Genomic DNA, 25,639 nt, shown 5'->3' on the forward strand with positions numbered 1-25,639 from the left:
TTATGAAACAGTTTAAGTGTTGTTCTTTTGAAAGCAATCTGTATTTCTCTGGCTGTTTATAGGTATTTTTCTTTGGTTCTCTATAATTTTAATTGTGAATGTGGATTTCTTTTTATACTGCTTAAAAGTTGTTAGGCTGCTTTAATCTCTGCATTGATATTTGTCATTGGTTCTAGTACATTCTCAGCCATTGGCTCCTGAAATATTGTCTCTGCCTCATTCTCATTACTGGACAAGTTTAATTGTCAGACTTTCTTACTGGACCCTCTGTGTTTCTTACGTTTTCTCTTATATTCTGTCTTTTTGTCTCTCTATGCTGCATTCTGAATGAATTCTTTTGACCTACTTTTCGGTTCAGTTATTCTCTTTAAGCTGTGTCTAATGTTGTTAAACATATCCATTGAGTTTCTAATTTAAAGTTAATGCATTTTTTCTCTTCTAGAATTTCTTTTTGTTCTTTTAATCTGCTACAGAGTTTCAAGCTTGTTTTATATATCTTGCAACAAAGTAAACATGCTAATTTTAAAGTCTGTTGAGTAATCCCAAAATGTGAGGTCTTTGAGAGTCTGTTTCTGTTTTGTAGTTTTGTTTGCTTGTTGCTGTTCATGATGTCTTATTTACTTTTGTATCTGATTACCTTTGACTATGTGCTTGTCATTATATTTGAAAAATACACATACAGTTGATTTGAAGCCAAGGTGATGACCTTTTCAGAAATGATTTTAGATATTTTTCTTCCTAGACATCTGGAGGTGTTACCAATCTGGATCACTGTAATCCAAATTTAAGGCTTGAGGTTTCCTGGACTTTGTAGGTGACATGAAGCTGGGCTGCAGGTTCATACCTGAGTTTGTATAGCTGCTTGTAGTACATACTTAAAATTGTAGGTGGTTGAGGGGGTAGCCAATTTAACAGTTTATTTTTGCTACAAATGCTTTTGTAGCAAAAGCAGCTGAATGTTGGGCATAACCTTTTTAGGTTACTGCTTTATTTAGATTTCTGCCTCACTATCTTGTTACCTTTTCATAAGTCATTGTTACCTAAATTTTTTTCATTCCAGGGTTTATTTTGTTTACCTAGTCTGCCATTAACAGAGGCAGAAATCATTCCCTTTAATTTGCTTTTGAATTTTTCTTGATGTTTGTTTGCTTTTTGTAGGTTCTGCATGAAACATTTCCTCAACACACATTCCTCATGAATGGTCTCATTCAAGGTGTAAAGGTAAGAACAATTTCTGTGTGGTTCACAGTGAACCAAAGCCAGGAACCCTTAGTAGTTTAACTCTGGAAGTTTAAACGGAACATAGGGAAATGGTTACCATTAGTAAATTCTATAAATCAAAATTTTAGCTGGATTATCAAAGTCAAAATAAAATATAACCCAAATCCATAAGACACTGGTAAGAACAGTATTTTTATTAGCATGTACAGAGCAGTATAGGAAGGGTATAATTATGTGAACTTTTTTTGTTTGTTTGTTTTTGTTTTCGTTTTTGCGGTATGCGGGCCTCTCACTGCTGTGGCCTCTCCCGTTGCGGAGCACAGGCTCCGGACGCGCAGGCTCAGCGGCCATGGCTCACGGGCCCAGCCGCTCCATGGCATGTGGGATCTTCCCAGACCGGGGCACGAACCTGTGTCCCCTGCATCAGCAGGCGGACTCTCAACCACTGTGCCACCAGGGAAGCCCTATGTGAACTTTTAATTGCTGTATCAACAGAATAAAATAGGCAAGTATTAATATCTTCTTTTGAGATAGACTTTGAGATTGAAGAAGAGGAGCAATCAGGATTTAGTTGTATGTATAGTCTTTCGGCAAGGCTGGTGTTCTAGCCATAACTTTCTGAGCTCTCAACTACTTGACTTAATTAGGCTTAATTCATTGTTTAAATTTAATGTGATATTTGTCAGAAAAGCTTATAAATAGGGGTTAAAATATGATGTTATGTTCCGGTCGCAATTTGTAGTAAAGTATATGGGTATAGCATGTAATTTGTCCTTTTCAACTTAGATAATATCAACCTACTTAATTTTACTTTGTGCTGAACAGCACACTTAAAATTATACCCTAGTAATTTGCTGAATTCATAGCTTTGAGCAGCATTAATTGTCATAAATACTATTTATTCTTTGCCTATTTTCAAAAAGCATTTTGAGAATGCTTACAATAATAACATAAGTAAACCAGGGCAATTTAAACAAAGTAAAACAAGAACTTTTTAATACTCATTGAACGGAGGAATATTATCAAGAATCTGATGTGTGTTCATTTAAGCACCAGTTTGTGAGCAGTTTTTAACTACATGATGAAAAACTAAATGAGAGGGCATTGATTAAAAATACAACATAAGCTTATCCTTACAGTAGATTCTTGTGGAAGTTACCATGGATCTTTTTCTTTTGTCTTGTGGAGCTAATAAAATGTGTTTTAGTCTGGTTCTGCTAAATAAAACCAGTTAGGTCTGCACCCTAAAGTCAAGTGGCATGCTTATTACACTTTCACTTAGAGACATCCACAATATTATTCTAAAAAACCATAGAACAAAAAGTATTTGATTCAAGGGTGTGGACAAGAATTTATTTAACCTTCAATGACTATTGAACTTCAATTTATTGAACTTAAGTAAGGAGTTATGTACTTTAATGATTGGCTATTGTTTCTGGGGTGGGGATATAATAAGAGAACCCAACAGCAAAGCACAGCTCTATTAAGATATCTTAATATGGATATGCGCACAGTGGCATGAATATGGCTTTGGATTGCTTTAACATTAAATCTCTGTCTACATCTTATTAACTGTTACCTTAGTCATATAATTTAATCTCCCCTTCATTATGAAGTAATGAGAAAAATTTTAAAAACCTCTAGTAGGGTGATTATGAGGATTAAATGAGCTAGTAGATGTAAAGCTATTAGCATAGTACATTCATTCATGTGCTAAATACTCAGTAAATTTTGCAAAGAAGAGTACATAAAAAGCAAAAACTATTAGAAGGACATCTTGGTGACCATTTTTCTTACCAGTTTGGGGAAAGATTTTCTTTTTTTAGAAAAAGAATTCATAAAGGAAAAAAATTGAGTCATTTACATCAATGTTTTAACTTTAGAAAGTCAAAGCCACCATCATCAAACTGAAAATGCAAATGACAAAATGTTATTGGTAATAGAAGGAGGAATACATAAAAGCACTCACAAAGTAAAACCATAGGAAAATGACTGATATCCCAGAAGGGCAAAGAAGGGTGTAACTTGGCAGTTTACAAAAGATGTCAGTGTGAAAATAAGTTTATCACTAATAAGCAGTAAGTCCCAAATTAAATGAGATAATAGTTTTACATACACACTGGAAAAAATTTTAAACTGACAAGAACTACTTCAGTTTGTGGTAAATTGGGTCCCCGTGCACTGTTGATGACAGGATAAATATAGCTCTTCTGTAAGGCAATATTTTAAGAGTTAAAAATGTTCACATATTTTAACAAAGTAATTCCATTTCTAGAAAGTTGTTCTTATCAAATAGAGTTATTCAGAGGTTTGGATAAAGGGCTATTTGTAATAGTAAACATAGAAACTTTTTAAATGCCTTAAAATTAAAAGAATAAATATGTTGTGGGGGCTTCCCTGGTGGTGCAGTGGTTGAGAGTCCGCCTGCCGATGCTGGGGACACGGGTTTGTGCCCCGGTCCGGGAAGATCCCACATGCCGCAGAGCGGCTGGGCCCATGATCCATGGCTGCTGAGCCTGCGCGTCCGGAGCCAGTGCTCCGCAATGGGAGAGGCCACAACAGTGAGAGGCCCGCGTACCGCAAAAAAAAAAAGTAAGTTGTGGTATAGCAATATAATGTAATACAGGCATATAAAGAACATGTTTTTGAAGAACACCATGTAATGTGTGAAACAAAAAGGATATACAACTATACAGTATGGTTTCAAGTGTGTTTTGACCAAAATAAATGTAAATAAGCAGGGGGAGAAAATGATATCAAACCTGAAATTTGAAAGTATGTGGATTTTTGGATGATTTTTAATTTTCTTCTTTATGTATTTTGTTTATCTTTGTAGATTTTCTACAGTTAACTTTTACTTTTTAAGTTTACTGTCATAATGCTTGGAAGAGAAGGTTTAGATTTGGGGTGAGCATCAATTAAGGATGCAAGAGTAACCAGTTCTGTTTTGTGAATTCTCCAGTTTTAGTTTTGGAGTTGCTTGTTTTTGTTTTTGGTTATTGCAGCAGCTTTATTGAGATATAATTCACCTATCATGCAAGTCACCCACTTAAAATGTACATTCAGTGGTTTTTAATATATTCACAAAGTTGTGCAGCCATCAGCACACAATTTTAGAACATTTTCATTGCCCCTGAAAGAAATCCTGTACCGATTAGTAGTCATTTCTCATTTCCCCCTAACCTCTTCAGTGTTAAGCAAGCACAAATCTATCTTCTGTCTCTATAGATTTGTCTCTTCTGGACATTTCATGTAAATAGAGTCATACAATATGTTCTTTTGTGACTGGCTTCTCTCACAATGTTTTCAAGGTTCACCTGTGTTGTAGCACATATTAGTACTTCATTCTTTTTATGGCCAAATAATATTTTACTGTATGGATATACCACAGTTTATCCATTTATCAGTTGATAGACATTTGGGGTTGTTTCTAGTTTTTTGTTTGTTTGTTTTTGCGGTATGCGGGCCTCTCACTGCTGTGGCCTCTCCCGTTGCAGAGCACAGGCTCCAGACGCGCAGGCTCAGCGGCCATGGCTCATGGGCCCAGCCGCTCCGTGGCATGTGGGATCTTCCCAGACTGGGGCACGAACCTGTGTCCCCTGCATCGGCAGGTGGACTCTCAACCACTGCGCCACCAGGGAAGCACTGTTTCTAGTTTTTGATTATTGTGACTAATGCTGCTGTGAACATTTGTGCACAGGTTTTCATGTGGACATATGTTTTCACTTCATCCTAGGTACATGCTTAGGAGTAGAAATGCTGGGTCATATGGTAACTTGAGGTTTTTTTTAATTATGTTTTTAAATTAACTTCTTTCTTAACCCTGTTTCTGGCAAGTAATATACGTTCCTCATCTCCTAGACTTCTGACAGATGGGTGGCTGAAGCCATGGACAACAATTTCTTTTATCTCTACACTTACTCCCTTGGTGGTATCGTCAGACTTACTCACTTTCAACTCTCAAATAAATATCTTCCTCGACCTTGGGCCGGAACTTCAGACTTGTCTATCCAGTTGCCTAATTGACATCTCTATTTCCTTGCCTAATAAGTATCTCAAAGTTAACAGCTCCAAAACTAAGATCCTGGTCTTCCCCTCCAGCCTGACCAACCCACAAGTCTTCCTCATATCAGTTACTGGTCATGCCATTCTTGTTCACGCCAAAATTCCTGGAATCAGTCTTCTTTCTCTTCCATATCCCAAACCCGATCCATCAGCAAGTTCTGTGATTCTACCTTCAAAATAGAACTATAATCAAAACAGTACATGGTCTCCTTTCAGTAGAGATCATGATAAAATATAAACCAGTTTGTGGCACTCTTCTTAACCCCACCCACACCCTGTTTTCTCCTTTGGTGTCATCCCTGTTCTCTCCTCCACTTCCTGCTGACCTTGCTGCAGCCACAGCTTCCTCAGCCAGTGCTTGCCTGAGGGCTTTGCAGGTACTGTTTTTTCTGCTTGCTTTTCCCAGATTTTGGCAGGCTTCACTCCTTAACCCCTCAGCTCTTCACCCAGATGTCATTTTTCAGTGAAGCCTTCACTGACTACCATCTTGAATAATGTGTCCAGTTCTCATCACTCCCAATCCCCCTTCTCTGCTTTTTCTTCAAAGCATTATCTTACCTCTGACATGCTGTATATTTTGCTTTATCTTATCTTGTTATTATGTGTTCTCATCACCCCTCCTCTTTTAGACTGGAAGTTTCTTAAAGACATGAATTTTTGTCCACTTTGCTCATTGTTGTCCCCAGCACCTAGAACAGTTCTTGGCACATGGTAGGCACTAAGTAAATACTGTTGAAATAACGTTTCTTTCCAGTCTTTTTCTATGCATTTTTATATAGTCAAGATCCAGCTTACTCAGAGACTTTAACTGTGTATCTTTTTTTTCTTGTATCAGCGGTCACTAATTATATCATAGTAATTTCCCCATAACATTAAAACTACATAAAATACAGGCAGCCCCCTCTTGCATGTTCCAATATGCACAAATTTCAGTTACCACAGTTCGGTTATATAACATGAGTCTCCCAATTCAGCATGATTCAGAATTCCGTTACCTGGTATATTAACTGAGTAGCTGCATAAAATACAAACTGCTGCTAACTCCTCAGTCCACAAAACACTACATAAATAACAGATGCACATCATAACCAGTCACGCATTTCAAAGTGTTGGTGACCAGTCACTGTGCATCTTAGTTCATGCACATACAGCAAAACATGCCATTGTGTTGCCTCCTTGATCCAGTGAGAAACCCACATGACAGTTTACAAAAATGGATCATCGAAAGAAGGAATTGGCCAACAAGGATGAGAATGCAGTAAAGAAATAAATAATGATAATGCTGGAAGTGGGATTCATATAGAACCTCAGAGGAATTATAGAAGAACCAGCTGGTTGGAGAGACTCTAGATGTGTAGCCAAAGGAACTTAGTGAAGATAAACTTATCAGCATAAATGAGGAAAATGGTTGTGATAAAAAGGATAAAGATGTCCCAAAGGAAGTGATGCCAGCAAAAAGCTTGGACTTATATACACTACCAAACGTAAAATAGCTAGCTAGTGGGAAGCAGCCACATAGCACAGGGAGATCAGCTTGGTGCTTTGTGACCACCTGGCGGGGTGGGATAGGGAGGGTGGGAGGGAGGGAGACGTGGGAGGGAAGAGATATGGGGCCATATGTATATGTATAACTGATTCACTTTGTTATAAAGCAGAAGCTAACACACTATTGTAAAGCAATTATACTCCAATGAAGATGTTTAAAAAAATAAAAGAGGTCTCAGAGATGATATTGCATGACACTGAAAGCACAAACGATAAATGTTGGAAGCTGATCCAGACTTAAAAAGGCGTATGACAGTTTTCCGAAGCAAAGAAGATACTGTGCATCATACATTATATGCCTTACAAAGAAGACAAGCACTGTTCAAATGACTCTTGATAAGTTTTTTACAAAGAAATAAAACACTTTAATTCTTTAAATTACAGTGTACTAAATAAATACTATTGATAGTTTTACTATTTTTTTCATTTCACTAAACATGTATAACTGATAGTAAAAGTTTTCAGTGTTCTGACAAAAATTTCTAAATGTCATAGAATAAATCCGTTTTTCCCATTGATTAAAATCACTTTACATGGTTTCAGCTTGCACATTTTTTTTCAGTCCTGTACTACCATGCAAAGCAAAAACTGCCTGTATTTGAAGTGGTTATACGTATACTATTCTATTGTATGAATATGCCATAATTTATCCATTTCCTTATATAAGTGGTTTCTAATTTCAAACTACTGAAGATAATTCTGTGACAAATTATTTTTTATTTTTATTTTTTTGCGGTATGCGGGCCTCTCACTGTTGTGGCCTCTCCTGTTGTGGAGCACAGGCTCTGGACACGCAGGCTCTGCGGCCATGGCTCACGGGCCCAGCCGCTCCGTGGCATGTGGGATCTTCCCGGACCAGGGCACGAACACGTGTCCCCTGCATCAGCAGGCGGACTCTCAACCACTGCGCCACCAGGGAAGCCCCTGTAACAAATTTTTTAAAATAAATCTTTACATTTTTTATTGTTTCCCAAAAAAATAGAGTTGTAAAGGTATAACTAGTGAGTAGAAAAGTTTGGGCATTTTAAAAGATCTTGAATATATAGTACCACATTATCTCCTAGAGCAGTTGTGCCATTTCACACGTCCATCAACAGTGTGTGTATCTGTTTCACCATGCTCTAATACAAGTATTACTTTTCAGATCTTCACTAATCTGATAAGCTTGAAAATGATGTCTCAATGTAATTTTATTTCTTTGATTTCTAGTGAGGTTGGGTATTTTTACATTATTTGCTGGCTACTTTTATGAAGTGCCTTCAAGTTCTTTGTTTATTGTTTATTTTTCTAATGAGGATTGTTCAGTTCTCTATTTTTAAATGATGTACTTCATTTTATGATAATCCCCTCATTTTAATGATTATTAGTTTAAGTACCTGTTCATCTTAACAATTATAAAGGGAAAAACTCACACTTGATCCCTCTTCTCAGATTTTGAAAGTCCTACTCTCCAAACATTTTTCAATAGCAGTTTTTATTTTTATGGAATTGAAACATATGGTAGACATTGTTATGTGACTAGCAATAAGAAGTTGTGTTAGCGTTCTCCAGAGAAATAAGACCAATAGAATATATATAAAGAGGGTTATTTTAAGGAATTGGCTCACATGATTGTGGGGCTGGCAAGTCTGATATATATACGGCAGGTTGGCAGGCTGGAAACTCAAGCAGGAGTTAATGCTACAGTCCTGAGGCAGAATTCTTTCTTCTACTGGAAACCTCAGATTTTGCTCTTAAGGCCATCAGCTGATTAAACAAGACTTTCATATTATTGAGGGTAATACCCTTTACTTTAAAGCCAACTGATTGTAGATGTTAGACCACATCTACAAAATACTGTCAACAGCAACACCCACACTAGTATTTGATTAAATAACTCGGTACTATAGCCTAGCCAAACTGACACATAAAATTAACCACTAAAGTATTATAGTTTTGGCTACATTTCATTGGAAGTATAACCAGACTGAGATGCTGTGGTTTGACTTAGTAGATGAAGTCTAGGTATTACTGCTGGTTAACATGAGCAGATAGAGTGACTGTAATCATTTTTTCATGAAGACCAGCTGGTCTGATTGCCCAGTGTCTACCTTGAAACTTCTTGAAGCTTCCTTCTTTAGCATGTTTTATATTTAATACAAAACTAGATATCTTCATCAGTGTCCCAAACTAAAACTAAGTGGGCCAGATGCCCAGGGTTGATTTACACCTGGATCAATTGATATGAAGAAGATGCCTCTGTAGCATGCAGCTTTAATCTTGTCTAGCTTTGACTTCACAGCAAGGGGTGGGAAAGGCGAAAAAGTAGAAGACCCAGCAGTCCATCCCAGGGCTTGGCCACAGAAGTTCACATGCAGTGCTTCTTAGCCTAGACTTGATGGTCAAGTCTGATCAAGGAGATGGCCATGTAGATCTACCAGGACACTCATCCGGGGACATTTAATATGTTAAGAGTTTCTCTAATCCTGGGAATTGCTGCTGAGCTATCTCATCCTGCTATTTAATGAATTAAATTATGAAGCAGCGCATAGCATAAGCACACAGAGAAACTGTTGGCTGATGTTTCTAAGAATTAAAAATATAAAAATAAAAAACAAGATACCTTTAAAGTCCTCTTATAGCTACTCTTTAGGATTACTAAGTACCGAAGTGCTTTGCACGCACACACACACACACACATAGTAATTCTTGCTTAATTTGGACAGGAACTTGTCCTTTTAATATCCTTTTAATTATCTGTAAATAAAATAGTTAAAACAACCTACTTGAGAGAGATGACTTCATAAATTTTAAATAGTTTTTTATAACAAGCTGCTAATTTATCCATTTATTAAAACATGTTTAAGAGAATTCATAAGTCTAGTACTTTATATGCTTCAGGATAGAGCCACTAAAATGTCAGTAAAAAAAAAAGTGTAATAATTGGTTTGAATTATGGGCTTATGGGTTAGTCTCAGGTCCTAGAGCCACCTCACACCTGAGTTGAATCTCTCTTCTACTGCTTATGAGCCCTGAGCCTTAGGCTACTTACCCTAATATTACCCATCTCAGAAGGTAAGGCATTTGTGTGAAAGGCATAAAACAGTTTGGCATATAGGAATGCTAGCTGTTATTCTTTCTTGTAATCAATTTGAAGTAATGGCCCTACTACTTCTAAGATTAAGGGAAAGCCTGTGACAGTCTGTTTCTTTATATTTTAATTAAATTTAATTGCACTTTCATATGCTTTTCTTTCTGCTTTCAGTGGATCTTCCCTACATCCATCCCCTTTTCTCCCCTTATCGAAAGAAAACACTCCAGCCCTCTTGCCCATATTGTTCTTTCCTTGAAGTCTCAGGATTACCAGCTGTTCTTAGACCTTCATGCTTCACAAATTCCCTTTCCCGGACTTCAGTTGAACTAAAGTCATTTTGTGGATCATATTTCTCATTTGCCCCGTTAAACTGATTGTTATGCACCCTGGGAAGGGAAGCTGTGTACTGTACAGGGTCTTACTGGGTCCTAGGTCTGAAAGGTGACCCCTGTTTTAGTACGGTTATTTTATGTGAAAGGATTTGCATTTGTCAGTTATGTAAATAAAAACCACAATTCCATTAGTGTGAAATTTTCTCTTTGATGTCCTTTTAAGAAGTGAAAGAGATAAAAGTCATTATTGGTAAAATACTGTATGAAAAATCAAAGTGAATGAATATAATTTGGGGGTAAACTATGTCTATATGTTGCAGGTTCCTTGCGGCTTATAAAGGATACTTATAAAAGGATACTTGTTATAAGATGTGAACTTTTTCATGGAAAAATGAAAATTTTCAGAAGTAGTTAAATAACTGTACTTTATTCTTCATTGGTGGTACCATTGCCCCCTCAAACTCAGTTGTAAATTAATTAAAATATTTGAAGGAAAACAAAAAAAATTTTTTAGTTTTAAAACTTGTTAAGGGTATTGACCTAATTATTTTAGTCAAATGTTTGCCAACTGCATATGTTAAGGAAAACTTACACTTAAAACTTTTATGATGGCTATATAAAGTATAAAATTCATGTACTTCTGCTTCAGATGAGTTGTATTTGCTATTCTTTGTATGCTCTAAAAAGTTTATTGGATAATTGTATTTAATTGAACAATAAGCTTTAATTGCTGTTTTGTCAAATTAGAGCCTGTAAGGCCATGTCAGAATTACTGGCCAATTAATTATGCCACCTTAAAAACCTGTTGGACTGGGAAGCTAATTTACAAAAGTGACGTATTAACTGTTGGTTAATTTTGCCATCCACACCTAGGCTCCTACACACCATGTTTTATCCAGTATTCGTTGGGCCACGATAGAATGGCTTAGTAGATTCGGTCCTCATTTTTCCCGGATTTCATATTTGCAGATCTGCCTACTCGCTAAATTTATTTGTAACCCCCAAATCAATACAGTGCTTTCGTGTTCATTTATGTATGGCATAAGGAGGGAATTTGAGTTGCCCAACTGCGAGTTTCCAGCTGAGGTTGAACAAGGGGACATTCTCTTTTCTTGTTTCGGGTCTCATACTATAAACATGTTCTTTTTGCAGTCCATGTAATGCCATATATTTTGCATTTTTGTTCCTTTTGTTGACAATTTCTCTGTTTAAAATGGCCCCAAATGTAGTGCCAAAGTGTTGTCAAGTATTTCTAAATGCAGGAGGGCCTTGATGTACCTTATGGAGAAAATACTGTTAGATAAGCCTCATTCAGACATGAGTCATAGGGCTGTCAGCTGAAACTTCATTGTTAATAAATCAACAATATACATATTAAATAAGGCATCTTTAAACAGAAACACACATTAATCAATGTTATGTATTGATCAGTTAATGAAACTATGTGACCAGAGGCTTGCAAGAACCCAACCTTGTGTTTCCTCTATCAACAATGGTGCCATGTTCTCTAATTCTGTGAATAATGAGAATCAACTGTATTTGTGTTAAAGGCTAGGGCCTTGATGTCAGTCTGGTTTTAATTTTTAAACATTTTGTTCTCATTTGCAAAATTGTGCTCTGCATCTTTAGGACTGATGAAGTACTTGCCTAATCAAGGTACAAATATCCTTCTTAATCTACTGTTGTAATAATGTGGCCTGATAGGATCTAGGGCTAGATTGGGTAGTGAAGAAATAACTCTGGGACAGGAGAAAGTCTTTGATTTTTAAGAAATACAAGTTTTCCAAAGAGGCAGATATTTATTAGATTGAATTTTAGCATCTTAATAAAAATGTAGGTTCTCCCAGAGGGTATTTTCAACATCTGTTGTCACTGAGAATTTTATTTAAATAATAATTATTTAATGAATAGATTAAATTACAACTTAAATGCAGAATCTAGATAGCAGTATCTTTTATCTGTACTTGGCCTTCTCATATCCTTTGTTGTTTTTTTTTTTTTTTTAATTTTTCCGAACACGCAGGCTCAGCGGCCATGGCTCACGGGCCCAGCCGCTCTGCGGCATGTGGGATCTTCCCGGACCGGGGCACGAACCTGTGTCCCCTGCATTGGCAGGCAGACTCTCAACCACTGCGCCACCAGGGAAGCCCTCCTTTGTTTTAATGGCATGCATTCTATATCTTAAAGCATTGTATGAAATCTAAAATCAGAACTGTCCAAAAAGTTTTCCAGGGTTCTTTGTGTTTAGAGTTTTTGTTACTGTTTTTGTGGTGGTTGTTACTTCAATTGCCTTGTCCTCTTAAATTTCTTTACGTATTTTTCTTGACCAGTTCTATACTGAACTGGTATTTGATATGCCAGGAACTCAGGCATTTGATATTTTTTAATTTTATTTATTTATTTATTTATTTATGGCTGTGTTAGGTCTTCGTTTCTGTGCGAGGGCTTTCTCTAGTTGCGGCAAGTGGGAGCCACTATTCATCGCAGTGCACGGGCCTCTCACTCTCATGGCCTCTCTTGTTAAGGAACGCAGGCTCCAGATGTGCAGGCTCAGTAATTTTGGCTCACGGGCCTAGTTGCTCCGCAGCATGTGGGATCTTCCCAGACCAGGGCTCGAACCCGTGTCCCCTGCATTGGCAGGCAGATTCTCAACCACTGCGCCACCAGGGAAGCCCTGATATTTTTAGAGAATTTTAAAGCAATGTAAAAGATTTTCGTTTCTAAAATTTATGAAACTGATAGTTGCAAGTCGTGAATTTAAGCCCTGCTTCTGCAGTCGTTTAGCTCTTAGTTAAAGGAGATCATTTAACTGTCTTGATGCAAGAACAGACCAAACGCCCTGGAAATCCACTGTGGCTTATAAATTACAAGGTTTGATGCCTGGGTAGGGTTAATATTTTATTTCAGAGGAGCCAAAATGCTTTTCTCCTCAACTTGCCTGCCCTCCACTGAGTCTTCTCTCACCTCCCCTTACATCAGTTTACTGGTGGCTGATAAGGGATTAGAATCCTATTCTTCTTCTTCTCAGCCATGTGACCTTGGAAACTACTGTGAGTTGATTTGCTCTTAAAAGTTCTATTCAGTTTACCAAACCTCTTTGAAAGCCCTTATTACCAGACCCTGTGATAGGCATCCAAGGGTACAGAGAAGGAAAGAAACATTCCTCTGACCTTAATCTCAATTTCTAATCCAATAGAGAAGACAGACAATAACAAGTAATTGTAATAGAGTGTTACAGTTATAATAGAAGCAATATGTACCAGGTTGGGGGGAGGGTTGTTTGTTTTGCACCCCTCAAAAACCAGTGTGATTAATTCTGTATGAGTAGCTAAGAAAATAGATAGAGGAAGAGGTGCTCCTTGCTCGGAGTTGAGAAGAATGACTAGTAGTTTACCAGGTCCAAGTGTGGGAAGCATACAGGCACAACAAGGGCCTTTGCAATGCCTGTTGGCACAAAGGAACACGGTATTGTATATGTTCAGAAAACTAAGAAGTATTGTATATAGACAAAACATAGAGGATGTGTGTTAGGTGATAGATGTTGGAGTGTTCTATCTGTATGCTATGCTGAGGAATTTTTTAAATGTATTATGAAATTCAAATACCCAAAAGGAGAGAATAATGTAATAAACGTCCATATACTTATCACCTAGTTTCTATTTGTAGTATTTAAAAGCAAAGTTCAGACACTCATTATTTCACCTATTAAATACCTGCTAAAGAATTTCACCTCTGCACAGTGGAGAGTTTTAAACAAAGGATCAAAGAACAGAAGTCTGCAGCTCATCAAGGTTCTCTTGAGGGTATGTGGAGGACAGATTGGAGGGAACTAGGACCAGGGGCGGGAAGCAGTTAGAAAGCAGTTTAATTTAAATCCAGGCAAGAAATGCTGAAGAGTGTCACACAGCAGGGGATGGATAAAGAGAACTCATTACAAGAGAATGGTCTGAAAAATCGCCTTGGGGAGTGGAGGGATGATGGGAAAGCTTTGGACAGCTTCTTAGCAAAGATGGGAAGTGTGGGTGTTTGGTCAGGTTTATAGGGAACAGTGTGCATGTTAAATGTCGAAATAGGGAAGTCCATTTGGCTGTAGGCACAGAGCTCAGAAGAAATATTGCAAAGCTGTTCATAATGTAGGTGGTGGTGGCCATGTGTGCAGACAGAGCATGTAAAGGGAGGATGATAGCACCAACAGGGTCTGAGAGGCAAGCCTGTGGCCACCTCAAAGGGCCCTGATTTCAAAAAGGAAATAGATATGGAAGTGGCCAGCAGGCAGAGTGACTGGCAAATTGTGAGGAAGTGGTAAATGTGAGTTTCTTCCTTTGCTTATGTGTGGTGTTCTTGCTTCCCCTTAGCCTCAACTCTTTTTTCAAATCTTATGCAACTTGCATTATCTCTGTCCTAAGTTCACCAGGCAAATGGAACTTTAAATTTGATGGCAAGAAAATTTGCTTTTCTTATGGACATTTAGTATATGCATACTTATCCTGCTATCCCTATTAGTTTATCCCTTTGACAGCAGAAGGTGTGTATTCATTTGAGTGTCTTCACTTCAGTTAATTCAGAGCTTTGCACGTGATAGATATGGTATACATATTTATTAAAATGAATTAAGTGTCTGGCTCCTTTCCATACACTTGGTGTGTGTTCACGTTATGGGCCAACTGTGGGTGTATATATTTTACATCACCTCTCTTTTCCAGTTTCTCCCAGAAAATAAGCTCTTAACCCTTTCTTCCCCTCTCAAACAGCACGCTTAAAAATTTTGTTAGTTTGTTTTTTTTAATGACAGGTTATATTTAATGTTTCAAATTACTCTGTTTTGGAGCCACTGAAATGAATTGGAGCATTTAGAAATACATTTAGAAAATAAGAATTACAAGTAGTTGGGGGATCACATTATAAATCTCACCTTTGCTTCTGCTTTTTCTCCAGGGCCTGCTCTCTTTTCTGAGCGCCCCACTCATAGGTGCGCTGTCTGATGTGTGGGGAAGGAAGCCCTTTCTCCTCGGCACCGTCTTCTTCACCTGCTTCCCAATTCCACTGATGAGGATTAGTCCATGGTGAGTGGCTAGGTCCTCCATCATGACTGTCTGTTTTGGGTCACATGTGGACAGTACACCTGCAGTGTGCTTTTTAACCTTTGCAAAACAGTTGTACCTGTGTTTTCATTTGAACTCTTCGGTAATACTGAAAGCTAGTAGGCAGTTGCCATCATGCCCACTTAAGTTCTTCACTTAGGTGAAGAAATAGAAAGAAAAGATGTCTCTAAGGGCAGCTATTGTTGCCATGAGGTACGTTACAAGATTAGGTCCTAGGAGGGAACAGACAATCCCTGTACTCACTCAGTTGTGGCTCATTTGACTTTGAAAATGTGTTGTTTTTGTCAGCTCATTGCTCTAGGGCACTGACATGAACATAGTTTATATCAAAAGGCAGGAGTCACTTTTGTGTGTACTGTATTAAGACCAATAACTTATTCTAAATCATAATGTGAATTTTAATTTGATCTCATTTTTTCATGATAAATAAGGAGAGAATAGTTAGCATGTAACCAAGGCTATTTAGTTAATAAAAATGGGTTGGAATTTGCACCTGAGCAGTAACTTAGTTTTTCTGGAGTACAGAGGATGGTATTTTGGCCACAATTCCTGTTGCTGAGATGCTATTCCTATGTGAAGAACATACTTTAGAATGGAGGGTTTTTGTGTTTCAGTTTTTTGGGTTTTTTTAAAAAATTCAATTAATAGTTTCGGAGGGGGGTGCTCATGTGAAAATACTCTCATTTGATTATTTGATAGAAATTTTAGGTCAACATTTGTCATGTTCCAAATGTGTTGGCTATCTATAATGAATCATTTTATTTCCTACCAGATAAATTTTTATAAAATACTTTTTGGTATTGAGTCTTTCTGTCCAAGAACAAGTCATGCTTTTCTGATGAATTAGGGTTTTTTTTTAATGTCCTCTCAATACCTTAAAATTATTTTCTTCAGATCTTTAAATGATTTTACCTCTTCTCTTCCAGTTTTCATGCTGCTGCTTCTGCTACATGTGTAGACTAATGAATAATGTTAAATAAAAGTAATGATTATGGACCTATCTAGGACCTATCTACCTCATATATATGAAGGAAATATAATGTTTCATCATTGAGTATTAAGCTGCCTTTTGGGTTTAAAAATACTTGTTCCTATTTTATTTAGAGATTTTCTTTTTTAAAATCAAGGTTGAATGTCAAATTTTATTTGATGCCTTTTGCATCAGTGGAGATCATTTGAATTTTCTTCTTAGATCTACCAGCATGATGAAGCATATTAGTAGACTTCTAATATTGAAACATCCTTACCTCCTAGGATTAAACCCTACTTTTTGTTCTGTGAGATTCCGTTTGCTAATATTTTAACTAGATTTTTTAAGCATCTATGCATATGATAGAATTTTTTTGTCTTAATTACATTAATTTTTTAAATGCTTCCTGCTTTTGTGTATATGTATTATTCTTAGCTAAAGCTAGGAAGTTTAGAAATTTTTAATTTCTGTTCTGGCTACCTTTAAAAGTATAACTTTACTGCATACCCTCACTCTTTCATTTTTTTAAACTGCATTTACTGAAACCCCTTGAACAATGACAAAATTAGTATGTTTCTCCTTCCTCTCCATCTAGATTATAATTTTATTAGTTGTCCTCTATATCTTTAAATATACATGTATTTTTTAAATTTATTTGTTGGTTTATAGTCTTTACATGATATCTTTGGCTTTGGTTATAAAAGTGTGTATACACTACTTCTCTCATGGGTGTTTAAAATAATCTTTTTATAGGTGGTATTTTGCAATGATTTCCATGTCTGGAGTCTTCTCAGTCACGTTCTCTGTGATATTTGCCTATGTAGCTGATGTTACTCAGGAGCATGAGCGAAGTACTGCTTATGGATGGGTAAGATAATAGATTGTTTTTTAATCAGAGAAATAATGGACATTCTACTAAAAATTCACTGGAAAGTGAGATTTTATTAAAATAGTGTTAAATATTGACTTATGTAAAAGAAAATCCAAAGCAATTGAAATGAAAAAGGAGACTTATGAGAAGTTAAAAATAGCAAGATAGAAATTGCTAGTAATTTATTTTCTGGTTTTAGTGTTGGAAGATTGGCAGGATGTGTTGAGTTGTCAGTTGCAAAGTTTTTTTAAAGTTGGTTTGATTTGTTTCTTGTTAGCTAATCTCTTGAGGAAACATGACAGTAAACAAGTGCTAGGATCATAGGTCTCTGTGTACCTAATTAGAATTGGAGAGGTGATAAAACCTCAGCCATGTTAATCCATTGTTACTGTATTGCTAGTTGTGTGACTCAGGCACTTATTTGGGACATGGTACTACAGGAAAAGGACTACATTCATTCAGCAAATAATTGCTGAGTGTAAAACAAAAGTTATAGGAGAACTTTTTTGGGTAATTGACAATCATTTCTAATTTTCTTAGGCAAGATAACGGCACTGTGGTTACATAGGAGAAGAAAGACCTGTAGAAGATGGCAGGCTGAAGCCATTTAGGTCAGAGTGTCACAACTCTGAAAATTACTTAAGTGGTTCAAGGGGAAAAGATGACAGGCGAGCATTTGTGGGTATGTGTTCAGTGTGTGAACCTCTTGGGGTAATTGGGTGTGGACAGGAAAAATGTTCCCTTCTTCCCTTTTAGGTTCTTTGGCCAGCATAATAATTAAATTGACGTAAGACAGATTAACAGGAGAAAAACAAATTTAATTTCATTTGTATGGGAGTCCCACAAAGATGTGAGATACTCAAGGAAAGTCAGGCAATTGAGGCTTATATACCATCCTGAGCTAAGGAGAAAGAGGGTAGGGGTCTGGGGCTTCAAAGGGAAGGAAGACAATTCACAGGAAGATGAGAGCAAATATCTGGTAAACAAATGTTTGCCATTCCATGCAGATAAGTCTGATATAAAAAGTTATCTTTACTATTTGCTCTCTTCCTGGCATAGGCCTCCTGTCTAAATTCTTTTAGTCTGTTAAGGGAAAGGTAAAAAGCTTTTCCTGAGTCTCCTGGGTCTTAATTGCCTTCAGCTAAAAACAATCTACATGCCAAAGTGGCACATTTTGGGGTGGCTTATTCTGCTCCCCTTCAGTGTGCAGTGTGCTCTTCTCTCCACCCTCATGAAGCTGTTGTGCAAAGCAGTCGTACTTAGGAAAGATTTCAGAGAGAGAGAGAGTTCTGGAACCAAAGTGATCATGACTTAGTTCCCCTGTCTCCAGCTCAGTTCTTCATCTGTAAAATGGCAATTATAATAATGGCTGTTCGTAGGTATGTTGAGAGAAGTTAGTGAGAGGAGCGCCCTACTGAAGTGTGCCCTCAGCCAGCATGTAAGGCTTCCTGGACTTGGTCACAGGACCCAGGATTTGGCCAGTGGCTAACCTTTACATTTACCTCTACATGTCAGATGTTGAGATGACAAACCTGAAAAAAGTAAAAGAAAAAAAGCTTGCAGGCTACCTTACAGATATAGGAGGATTTATTGCCAGTTAATTATAGGATTGTCAATCAAGTCTAGCTGAAATTCTAAGAAGCATTTTGAGATCTGTTAAAGAATATATATGTATATCTTCCTTACTGAAACTCCTCCAGTAAACAAAGAAAAGTGGTATTTTCTTTCAATGGCTGCAATAATGAATTTAAGTTAATGCTCATTGAGAGACTGTTGTGGTGAAGTCATCCTTTAGATTTACTCACCGCTGTCGTATTGAGTGTTAAAGAGGGATTTTAGATAAATACACAAACTAAGCAAGTAGGCTGCTTTAAGTTTTAAGAAAGATGCAACATTTTACATAGAATTTCATGGGGCCATAGATTCTCAGAAACTCATTCAACAAATATTTATTGAGCAATGTAACTAATCAAATAAAACAATTAGGAAACCACTGCTGCTCCCTGTCCCCTTCTGATATTTGAAATTTGGTGACTAACCTTTTTATTTTCATTTCCATATTCCACATGATTAAATTGGCTCTCAGAGTATTCATTATTAAATATTTTAATAACAGATTTTTTCCCACTAAATTCCTATTGTTTCTCACTATTACTACATGTATATAATAATTATGTTTTACTTTTTGCATACTTGGAAGAAATTAAACTGATCTTTAAGTGTTATACCTGCTTCAATGGACCACTAAGGGAATGGAGGGAGGAAGATTAGGGTATTATAGGTGGGCATTAGTAGACAGAGAGATGGGAGGAGGAAATCCTGAGCACTGTAGGACCTAAACAAATTGGGCTGTGTTAGGAGGAGGGGATAGGCCTGCCCCTCTGTGTCTGAGAGCATTTGCCTTGCGGTACCATCTAAATCAAGTTATGAAGCTTTCAGGTCTTCAGATACATAGACTTGTAAATAATAATGCTCATGTCTTTTTCATGGTTTGCAAGACTTAAAGATTCTCATTAAGATTTCTGCCTTTGGTAATTTCTCCATGGCAGTGTACAAATGTTTGAATTATGGAAATACCAGAAAATAGAGCACTTCTCCCTTAGAGCAGTGTTGCAGGATACATCACATGGATGGGAAAGATGAATTTAAAAGTTTACCATGGTTTGGAGTGCATCATTTATTGATAATGAGCATTAATCTCATAATCAATCATTCTTTATCCCTCTTGTTTATATCTGAAGTAGTTACTGTATCCCCTTCAAATTTGTGGGGAGCTTAGTAAAGAAGGCAGTCATTTTCTATTCAAAACTGATGTATCGTGTATTCTTATATATTAAATTATTGTTACATAGATAATAATTTAATTCCATTGTTCTTTTTTTTTTGCGGTATGTGGGCCTCTCACTGTTGTGGTCTCTCCTGTTGCGGAGCACAGGCTCTGGACATGCAGGCTCAGTGGCCATGGCTCATGGGCCCAGCCGCTCCGCGGCATGTGGGATCCTCCTGGACCGGGGCACGAACCCGTGTCCCCTGCATCGGCAGGTGGACTCTCAACCACTGCGCCACCAGGGAAGCCCAGTTCCATTGTTCTTAATGACCAAATCTTGAGTTATTGAACAGTCTTTATCTTAGAAAATGTCCAATTGGCTAGAATAGAATTATGATAGAATTAGAAATGTCTTTGACAAATAACAAAATAAATGATTGAGTGTTTTCTTCTGTATACTCCATGATCTTTAGATTCTTTACACTTGGAATGCTGTGGAATTATAGAAGCAGTTTTAGCTGAAATTTAGGTCTAAGTCTGACTGTGCATTTTAGTGAGAAAGATTAATTTGAGAAATTGGAAAATGGCTTCCAGTTCTTGCTCATCTATGTGAACTTAAGACATATATTGTTTCTTTATTTGTACATTGAGTTGTAGAATATCTTCTCAATTTACATACAGTAATTTGATAAGGATTAAGTAGTGGAAAACTGTTATGAATAAATGAATGAATGACCCATTTTGTGCAGGTATGATGTTGTTAGTATTAGCACCTGAGGACCCTGCAGCAGTGCTTCCGTAGCACGTGAGGATGCTGCAGGAGCGCTCACATAGCTGTTTGCATGTCATTGCAATTTATAATATAAAGTTACATGATTGTCTTGATCTTCTTAAATAAAATGAAAAACCCTGAAGGGCAGGAGCTCTGTCTTCTTATTTATCTGGCACATAGTAGATGCTCAATAAATATTGAACCAGGGAATTCCTGTTCCCCAAATTAGAATTCTCTATATTCCCTTTTTTTCTCCAGAAATTTTTTTACTTTTGGCTTTTATAATATTTTTAGTATAATACTAATTTCCAATACGTTGTATTATCACATTCAGTTGGGGGGTGATAGATGAAGAAAAAATGTTATTGGCTACCCAGGAGTCATAATTTCAATCATAGATAATGATTTCTGTAGTTTCTGTTAAAATCCATTAGAAGTTTAAATAACCAACTTATTATAAATGTGCTTTTGACACTCAGTCTGGTTATAATTTGGAGACTGCCCATTTAAGCTTCTGAACATTCAGATTACATTTCAGAATAAAGGGAGCTTTCTACGTGCTTGTAGGAAAGCAGTGTGAAGAAGCTTCACATGGATTCAAGTTGCAAGGGTGATCAGTTGAGTCAGTGGTTTCTGGTATTACATGGAGGTTGGGGATGACAGCATGACAAAAGTCCCTAGCTTGGGGATTTCTCCATTTAAAAAGCTTTGACATCTCCCTCAACAAATCTTTTTGGATTTTTTGTTGTTGTTATAGCTTTTTCTAAGATTACCAGAGATTTTTCCCCCTCTCAGTGCTAATGAAATGGTGAAACAGTACATGTTTTTGGAAGATGAAATCAAGCCTAGTCTCTGAGTAATTTGTAGATTTTATCATCAACCCTGCAGAAATTTATTTCATACCTTTTTCTCTACATCCCCATTCCCCAAATAAAGAAGATTAAAACATGTATATTTTATTTATGGGGAAGGTTTTACAATTTTTATTTCTAACAAATCATTATTTTGTATTCTTGTAGCTTTCTAGAATAACTCCACTTAGTTAATAGCTTATGAACAAGTCCTTAAAACAAAATTACTTTCATTCTTTTTCATTCTTAAAAGTTGTGTGCAACACAATCCTTTTGTCTTTTTAAAGCCAGGGATGGATGGCTTTAGGTATGTACCTGTGGGAACCTGGATGAGAACAGGAATATAGCTGTGCACCTGCAGCAGATGGGACCCTGGGTGAGAGTGTGCTTTTTCCATAGGTCTCAGCCACATTTGCAGCCAGTCTGGTCAGCAGCCCAGCCATTGGAGCATACCTGTCCGCCAGTTATGGAGACAGCCTTGTTGTGCTGGTGGCCACAGTGGTGGCTCTTCTGGACATCTGCTTCATCTTATTGGCTGTTCCAGAATCTTTGCCAGAGAAAATGAGACCTCTTTCCTGGGGAGCTCAGATTTCTTGGAAACAAGCAGACCCTTTTGCGGTAAATAAAAACATGAAAACATTTACTTTCCTAAATATCTTTCTAAGCCATGCAAATAAAAGAACATTCCTGCAGCCTCAAGCATCCTAGCAGTTGTTGATCTATTTTTTTTCTCCAGTAAAAACAGAAAAAATGTATTTGCAAGTAAGGGACTGAGGTAGACTGTATACCAAGGAATATATAGAATTGCTACTTCTTAAGTCAAACGTGGTTATCCTGTGGGAAGAGACAAGAAATGTCCAGTTTATCCCTGATGAAGACTTGGGAAGGAAGGTTTTTTTTCTTTTTGCATAGTTGTTTTCATCCTTCTTTTAACAAAATAAATGAAAGTGGCCATTTGAAGCGGTTGTTTCGATTCACTTCAATTCAAAAAGGTTAAATGCATTTGGACCGACTAAAGTAGTTATTATCTAAGTTGTTAATATACACCCATGTTGAACAGAGGCTTTGAACTTGTCTTTTGCTGATTGAATAGAGTCTTTGTTTTCTCTTTTGTCATGGGGGAATCCCATTAACAACTAGAAAAAGTACTGAGAAGAATCTTCTCTCCCCACCTTCTCTGGTTTGAAATTGTTCTTGAAGAAAATATGTGCGGAAAAATATAACCAGAGATTTGATATTTGCATTCTTCCCTTAAGTTTACCTTTTAGGAAAAATACATATAAAAAAACTAACTCATGAGAAATTCTTTTCTAAAAAGCTCCCTCATTGTATGACCTGGGGACCCTGCTCATTCTGTTTGTGCTGTAATGTCAGATATCAAGAAATAGGTGTGGAGAAAAGGAAACCAGGAGTGGAGCCAGTCAGACCTCCCACCTTGTCAAGCTACACAGAGAAATTCCTCTGTGAAGTGGAACTATTGTGGCTTACTTTTCAGGGCTGTTATGAGGATTGCAGTGAATGTATATAAATTAACCAGTCTAGTGTCTGGTATATAGCAAGGTCCCAATAGACATTAGCTACTTTTGCTTTTAATTATATGAAGGTTACAGTTACGATCACCTAGAATGCACTGCAGAACTCTACACTCTGTAGACAACTTTTGGTGCACCTTTTGGTCTACTCAAATATCCTGTGTAGAGAGGAGTATAGGATTTTGGACAAGGTTGTAACATTCAAAAAGTTGTTACTGGTCAGAGAATCTTGTCGTCACTGACCCCATGGCTGGAGCATACTTTTTCGTCTACCAATTTTAAAGGCAAATTTAATGCTAACATTTAAAAATACAGAGTAAATTTATGTATAATGAAAACACTGTACTGTTTATGGCTTTAAAGGAGTTGTATTATGAATGAAAGAGAGATGAGATTTTCTTAAAAGGTTCTGGAGCAGTGTTTTTTCAGGGTCTGTTCATAGGACATTCAGGGTCTGTTTCAGGATGTGAACCAATATTGTTAACAAAGAGAGAAAGCTGTAATATTTGAAACATACCTCTGAAATTAGGACTTGTAACCTCCTTAAAGAGATGGTGTTTAAGATTTAATGTTTTAATGTTAAGGCTCAATTCCTTTTATAATCCATTCATCTTTTGTTATCCACCTTAATAGATCAAAACAGTACAGCCAATATCCCAGAATATCAGTGACATCAGTATCTATTTGCTTTTTATATGTTTCTGTTTCTGCTTATTCCTAGTCCCTGAAGAAAGTTGGAAAAGATTCTACCGTCTTACTAATCTGTATCACCGTTTTTCTTTCATACCTTCCTGAGGCTGGACAGTATTCAAGTTTTTTCCTCTATCTCAGGCAGGTGAGTAGTGAGTGCCTAGTAGCTTTTGAACATGAGGAAAACCAGAGATTGGGATCTGGCTAGAGGTATTTTGTGGGAAAACACTGTAGAGAAAAAAAATGTGTTAACTTGCTTCTAGTTATAAATGTAGGTGCTGACATATAATTAGTAGTCAGGAGACCTTTAGTGCAGTAATTTTAAAAACACAATAAAATGTTTACTGTGGAAAAAATTTCTTTGAGAGTTATACAGAAAGAGAATTAGTAAAAACAAAATTTATTAAATCTTTAATAATACCCATTAAATTTCACAGAGAGGTAAAGTTTATTTCAGAAGTGCCCTGACCCCTGGGTCTGATCACAGCCAGCTTGCTTAGCCATCTGTAGTAGGCCATAGCTCAACACCACTGTAGACTTCAAGGTGGCTCACAAACAATAACCAAAATAATCTTTTCTCCCTTCTGATTTTTCTCTTTAAAAATTTACACTTTGGGCTTCCCTGGTGGCGCAGTGGTTGAGAGTCCGCCTGCCGATGCAGGGGACGCGGGTTCGTGCCCCGGTCTGGGAAGATCCCACATGCCGCGGAGCGGCTGGGCCCGTGAGCCATGGCCGCTGAGCCTGCGCGTCCGGAGCCTGTGCTCCACAACGGGACAGGCCACAACAGTGAGAGGCCCGCGTACCGCACAAAAAAAAATTATACTTTGTCCTCCCCAAAAGGCAATTGACTTACAGCAATTAAAAAAAAAAGTTCCCTTTTCCAACTGTTGTTTTAGGTCTCTGGGATTGCTAAGACCTGAGTTGCCTTCCATTGCAATCCTGTCTTGGTCTTTTACTGATTTCACTAGAAGTCCTCCTCCTAATGGTTTACTCCACTTTGTCAGAGCAAGCCTCCTCCTAAGATAAATTCCTCTATTTTTTAGAGATATTTTTAAATAAAATTTGTTAAATTCTCCATTCTCATAGTTTTCCTGAGAGTATGAGACTATAATATTTTATATGGTGGCACGTTTAAGTAAAACTTTTTTCAAGCAGTTTTATTTTTGCTTTGCTCATTATGGTGGGTGGATGCTGGAGATTCGGACGGAAGAGTGGTGAGATAGTGTGGTTAATGTAGAAAATTATATATGCATATATTAAATTACATTAAATTTGCATTTAATATAGAAAATAATGTAGGAAAAATGGGAAAGTCCAAGGAAGAAAGTGAAAAAACATGTCTCCTTTTCAAAGTGTTCAACATAGAGTTCCCAGCAAATCTATTTCTAGGTATATAGCCAAGAGAATTGAAAACATATACCTATACAAAAACTCTTACACAAATTATTATTCATAGTAGCCAAAAAGTAGAAACAACCCATATGCCTATTAACTGATGAAATGGATCAACAAATGTGAAGTATCTATACAATGGAATGTTATTATTTGGCAGTAAAAAGCAATGAAGCACTGATACACACTACAACATGGGTGAACTTTGAAAACATTATAAGTGAAAGAAGCCAGACCATATATAGTATGATTCCATTTGTATGAAATGCTCAGAATAAATAAGTCCATAGAGATAGAAAGTAGATTACTGGCTAGGTGGTAGAGTAGGCTGGGGGAATGGGAATCCTAAGGGGTTATGATGTTTCTTTGAGGAGTGATAAGAGCTTTTAAAATTGATCATGGTGATAATTCCCAACTCTGTGAATATAAAACTAAAACCATTGAATTGTACACTTG

The 25,639-nt window shown here is 37.0% G+C and overlaps 1 protein-coding gene across 1 annotated transcript in view; it reads left to right on the forward strand.

Moving 5' to 3' along the window:
* Positions 1-25,639, forward strand: part of MFSD14B (major facilitator superfamily domain containing 14B) — a 79,993-nt gene that overhangs the window by 45,559 nt on the left and 8,795 nt on the right. Inside the window, exons 4-8 of the mRNA XM_065878701.1 lie at positions 1,159-1,221; positions 15,172-15,299; positions 17,062-17,176; positions 21,969-22,187; positions 23,823-23,936. Of these exons, the coding sequence (XP_065734773.1) occupies positions 1,159-1,221; positions 15,172-15,299; positions 17,062-17,176; positions 21,969-22,187; positions 23,823-23,936 (639 nt within the window). The remainder of the gene's footprint in view (positions 1-1,158; positions 1,222-15,171; positions 15,300-17,061; positions 17,177-21,968; positions 22,188-23,822; positions 23,937-25,639) is intronic.

The sequence above is a fragment of the Phocoena phocoena genome, chromosome 6 (genome assembly GCF_963924675.1).
Source record: "Phocoena phocoena chromosome 6, mPhoPho1.1, whole genome shotgun sequence".
Lineage (NCBI taxonomy): Eukaryota > Metazoa > Chordata > Mammalia > Artiodactyla > Phocoenidae > Phocoena > Phocoena phocoena.